The sequence below is a fragment of the Mandrillus leucophaeus genome, unplaced genomic scaffold (assembly GCF_000951045.1).
Source record: "Mandrillus leucophaeus isolate KB7577 unplaced genomic scaffold, Mleu.le_1.0 Scaffold230, whole genome shotgun sequence".
NCBI lineage: Eukaryota > Metazoa > Chordata > Mammalia > Primates > Cercopithecidae > Mandrillus > Mandrillus leucophaeus.
Genome location: NW_012102366.1, coordinates 178,510 through 184,180, shown reverse-complemented (window position 1 = coordinate 184,180; position 5,671 = coordinate 178,510). Strand labels below are relative to the sequence as shown.

The 5,671-nt window shown below is 44.7% G+C and overlaps 1 protein-coding gene across 1 annotated transcript in view; it reads right to left on the bottom strand.

Annotated features, from left to right (window-relative positions):
- Positions 1-5,671, bottom strand: part of ADGRE3 (adhesion G protein-coupled receptor E3) — an 86,702-nt gene that overhangs the window by 22,224 nt on the left and 58,807 nt on the right. Inside the window, exons 7-8 of the mRNA XM_011981810.1 lie at positions 3,877-4,074; positions 297-532 (exon numbers count right to left, since the gene is read on the bottom strand). Coding sequence (XP_011837200.1) covers positions 297-532; positions 3,877-4,074 — 434 coding nt within the window. The remainder of the gene's footprint in view (positions 1-296; positions 533-3,876; positions 4,075-5,671) is intronic.

Sequence of the window (5,671 nt, the reverse complement as noted above, 5' to 3'; positions counted from 1 at the left end):
AGGTGTGAGCCACTACACCTGGCCTCATTAAGCTCTTTCTCTGCTGCAAACCTTGCTGTCTTGGTGGATTGGTTGTTACTATGCAGTGGGCATATGAACCTGTTGGTTGTATAAGACTTCTAGTTTGCAAACTCTTACCACCATCTCACCCTGCCTTGCTGGGAAAGAGGTTAGAGCTGTTATAAAGGGGAACATAGAGTGCATTGGTTACGTATAGTCCCACCATCATCATGAATGCTGCCCTCAAAAGCTTTCTTAGGAAACTGTCCATGACACAGGGTGGGATTCAAGCTCACTGATCAGCGGTTCCATAAAGGTGAGGCCTGGAGGCTGCAGAAATGGCCACAGTCACAGCGGGAATGCCATAGCCCACTGGGAACATGATCCACTTCATGAGTCTGTTGATGCTTGAGTAGTTGACCACCGTCAGGTTCCGTGCAGTGAGGAAGAGGTGCAGGCCCTCCAGCAGCATCCAGGTGAAGGCAGCCAGGTAGAGATAATGCAAGGCACCGGCGATGATGGCGCACAGCACCTCAGGGAGGAGAAAGGAATGCCTGAAGGGGTTGTCAGGGTGGAGTATGGCCCTAGGACCTCTCCTTGACATTGGCTTTGGGTTCAGAGCACCTGACATCAGACCAAGGTCATTAAAAGTAAAGGGGAACTGGACGCAGTGGCTCATGTCTGTAATCTCAGCACTTTGGGAGGCTGAAGTGGGAGGACTGCTTGAGCCCAGGAGTTTGAGACCAGCCTGGGAAACTTAGTGAGACCCCATCTCAATTATATTAAAAAAAATAAAGATAGTTGATAGTCAAGGCTAGCATTGTCCATCTGGGCACCAACCCCTTCAACCTGCCCTTGGGACTGAAAGTGGTGCCACCTCCACCTATGTCACTTTGCAACAGATCACCAGAATATATCCCTCCTTTTTAACTAAGACTTTGTATACTTTGAGCAATGTCTCCTTTCCTCATCCACTTCCCCACTCAACCTCTGGGAACCTCCTTTCTATTCTCTACTCCTACTGTACTGCCTGGTGACTATAGTTAATAATAATATATTATGAATTTCAAAGTTGCTAAAAGAGTGGATTTTGTTTTATTTTATTTCTTTCAGATAGGATCTCACTCTGTCACCCAGGTGGAGTGCAGTGGCACAATCATAGCTCACTGCAGCCTTGACCTCTCAGGCTCAAGTGATCCTCCCACCTCAGCCTCCCGAGTAGCTGGGACTATAAGTGTGTACCACCATACTCGCTAAGTTTTGCAGAGACGGGATCTCACTATATTGCCCAGGCCAGTCTCCAACTCCTGGGCTGAAGTGATCCTCCCACCTCAGCCTCCTAAAGTGCTGGGATTACAAGCATGAGCCTCCACCCACAGTCCAAAAAGAGTGAATTTTAAATGTTTTCATCACAAAGAAATGATAAGTATGGAAGTGATAGATATGTTCATTATCCTGGTTTGATCATTTCATAAGGTGTACGTCTATGGAAACTTCACATTGTACCCCATAATTTTATACAATTATTATTTTTCAATTAAAAATAAAATTGAGGGAAAAAGTTTCACTTTAGCATAAGAGATTGTGATTATGATTCTTTTTTTTTTTTTTTTGAGACAGAGTCTTGCTCTGTCACCCAGGCTGTAGTACAGTGGTTGCAACCAAAGTTCACTGCAGCCTCAAACTCCTGGATTCAAGTAATCCTCCTGCATCAGCCTCCCAAGCGGCTGGGACTACAGATGTGCACCACTATGTCCAGCTAATTTTGTTATTTTTTTGTTTTTTGTAGAGACAAGGTCTCACTATATTGCCCAGGATGGCCTCGAACCCCTGGCCTCAAGTGATCTTTCCACCATTGCCTCCCAGTGTGCTGGGATTACAGGTGTGAGTCACTGTGTCTGGCCCAAGGGATTATTTGAAACTGAAGGCAGTTGAGAAGAAGCAGAGACAAAAAAAGCTCCCTGCCCTCTCCCTATTTGCCTAAAAGCAGGACATACTTTTATGTACTTGTCTTCTTTGGGGGGTGAGAACACTTAAAATCTACTTGTTAGCAATTTTTCAATATGCAATATGTTGTTATTGACTATGGTCATCATGATGTACAACAGCTCTCTTGAATTTATTCTTCCTGTCTAGTTGAAATTTGGTATTCTTTGACCAGTATCTCCCTAAACCCCTTCCCTGCTGCCCTAGTCTCTGCTAACAACCATTTCTGCTCTTTGCTTTTGTGAGTTTGGCTATTTTAGATTCCACACGTAAGTGAGATCATGCACTATTTGTCTTTCTGTACCTTGCTTATTTCACCCAGCATAACACCCTCCAGGTTCATCTATGTTATCACAAATGGCAGGATTTCCTTCTTTTTCTGAAGACTGAGTAGTACACCAGGACATTAATTTACAAAGGTATTCCTCCTACCTATTCTCTTCTTTCTACCCTCCTACCCTTGCTATGGGGAGGACGAAAGTTGATCACCAAGACAACTTATTTATTTATTTATTTATTTAAGATGGAGTCTTGCTCTTGTTGCCCAGGTTGGAGTGCAATGGCACAATCTTGGCTCACTGCAGCCTCTGCTTCCCGGGTTTAAGCAATTCTCCCGCCTCAGCCTCCCAAGTAGCTGGGATTACAGGTGCTCATCACCATGCTTAGCTAATATTTTGTATTTTTAGTAGAGAGGGAGTTTCCCCAAGTTGACCAGGCTGGTCTTGAACTCCTGACCTCAGCTGATCTGCCCACCTCGGCCTCCCAAAGTGCTGGGATTACAGGCGTGAGCCACTGTGCCCAGCCACCAAGACAACTTTAGTTCCTCATCGGTCTGGAGCCAACGCTGGAGGAATCTACAAAACCAATGACATGGTTTGGCTCTGTGTCCCCACCCAAATCTCATCTTGAATAGTACTCCCATAATCCCCACGTGTTGTGGGAGGGACCCGGTGGGAGATAATTTGAATCATGAGGGCGGTTTCCCCCCATACTGTTCTCGCGGTAGGGAAAAAGTCTCACGAGATCTGATGGTTTTATCAGGGGTTTCCGCCTTTGGATCTTCCTCATTTTTTTCTCTTGCTGCAACCGTGTAAAAAGTGCCTTTTGCTCGGGAGGCCAAGGCGGGCAGATCACGAGGTTGGGAGATTGAGACCATCCTGGCTAATACGGTGAAACCCCGTCTCTACTAAAAAAATACAAAAAATTAGCCGAGTATAGTGGCGGGCGCCTGTAGTCCCAGCTACTCGGGAGGCTGAGGCAGGAGAATGGCGTGAACCCAGGAGGTGGAGCTTGCAGTGAGCCGAGATGGCACCACTGCCCTCCAGCCTGGGCGACAGAGCAAGCCTCCGTCTAAAAAAAAAAAAAAAGTGCCTTTTGCCTCCCGCCATGATTCTGAGGCCTCCCCCGCCATGTGGAACGGTAAGCCCATTTAAACCTCTTTTTCTTCCCAGTCTCGGGTATGTCTTTATCAGCAGCCTGAAAATGGACTCATACAATCAGTGATACTAATTATCTATCGCTCATTTCTCAGATATTTGCCTTCCCATACTTTGCTGCCCCTAAAGACCGAATATCGTTTTCCCTTCTCCAAAAATTTATCATTCTTTGTCAAAAATGCTGTTGTTCTAAACTACCTCTTTGAGAATGCCTCATTCCCTGGGTATCTCCCATGTATATATGAAATATACATGTTAATACATTTCTGTTTGCTTTTTCTCTTATCTGTCTTTTGTTATACGGGTCCCAGCTACCAGAATGGTAGCAGGAGAATTATATTTTTCTCCTCTACAGACCCAAAGGTATTTTATTAAGGAATCCAGCACAGGCTTGCTCCATGAGCTCAGTGTCCCTTGGGGCAGGGCAGGGCATCCTCTGAGACACGGTCAGTACCTTGGATTCAGTTTGGTCAATCCCTACGAGGAAGAGGAGGTGGGCCACGAAGAGGCAGAGCGAGAGCTGCAGATGCAGCGAGGTGCTGGTGTTCTGGATGGCTTTACACAGGAGGAAGGTGAGGGCTGCCAGGAGGAGGCACAGCAGAGACAGGCTCAGCCCCACATAGGTGATGATAGTCAGCACGGGATCCTCCTCCTGGGACCGAGAAAAAGAGTTCATAGTTATGCTTTCCTGCACTGGGATTATGGCTCCCTCCTTAAACTGGGGCATCCTAGACACAGGCACCAAGCCCGGTAGTAGTGTGGGGCCGTTAGACTGCTAATGTAGATTGCTAATGTAGGCTGCTAATATAGACTGCTAATATAGATTGCTAATGTAGATTGTTAACGTAGACTGCCAATGTGGATTGTTAACGTAGACTGCCAATGTAGATTGTTAACGTAGACTGCCAATGTAGATTGCTAATGTAGACTGCTAATGTATATTGCTAATGTAGATTGCTAGACCGTCTTTTTTGTTTTCAGCTTTATTGAGGTGTATACTTAATGTACCAAAAATTGCACATATTAAATGTATACATTTTGATGAGTTTGGACATATGCATAGGTAGGGCAGCAGAATATGTCACCATCCCCTCAAAAAAAGTAGAATGGCAGTTACCAGAGGCTGGGGAGAGGAGAGAGAGAGACTAGGAAGCTGTTTAAGGAGTGGAGTTTCAGTGTTGCAAGATGAAAGAGTTCTGGAGATGGATGGTGGTTGATGATTGCACAATATGAATGTACTTTACTAAACTGCATATACATTGAAAAATGGCTAAGATGGTAAATTTTATGTTCTGCGTATTTTGCCACAATCTTTACAAAGTGTTTTTTTGGGCCATGGTATCTCACACCTGTAATCCCAATAGCTTTGGGAAGCTGAGGTGGGAGGATTGCTGGAGGCCACGAGTTCAAGACTGGCCTGAGCAACAAGTGAGACCCCGTATCTAAAAAAAAATAAGTATTTTTGTATGCAGAGGGCTTGTGCTATGCAGTACCAGTTTGATCCCAGAGCTCATACTAATGATGGGATTTTAAAAACTTTTTTCAGTTCAGAGGTACATGTGCAGGTTTGTTACACAGATAAACCCCTGTCGCGGGCATTTGTTGTACAGATTATTTCGTCACCCAGGTATTAAGCCTGGTGCCCATTAATTATTTTTACTGGTCCTCTCCTTCCTCCCACTCTCCACCCTCCGATAGGCCCCAGTGTCTGTTGTTCCCCTCTTTGTGTCCATATATTCTCCTCATTTAGCTCCCACTTATAAGTGAGAACGTGAGTATTTGGTTTTCTGTTCCTGCGCTCGTTCACTAAGGATAATGGCCTCGGTCTCCATCCATGTCCCTGCAAAGGACATGAGCTCATTCTTTTTTATGGCTGCATAGTATTCCATGGTGTGTATGTACCACATTTTCTTTATCCAGTCTACCATTGATGGCCATTTAGGTTGATTCTGTGTCTCTGCTATTGTGAATAGTGCTGCAGTGAACATACATGTGCATGTGTCTTTATGATTAAATGATTTATATTCCTTTGTGTATATACCCAGTAATAGGATTGCTGGGTTGAATGGTAGTTCTGTTTTCAGCTCTTTGAGAAATTGCCACGCTGCTTTCCACAATGGTTGAACTAATTTACAATCCCACCAACAGTGTGTGTTCCTTTTCTTCTGCCACCTCACCAGCAACTGTTATTTTTTCACTTTTTAATAGTAGTCATTCATGATGTGGTTTACAGTAATCATGTTTTTTTT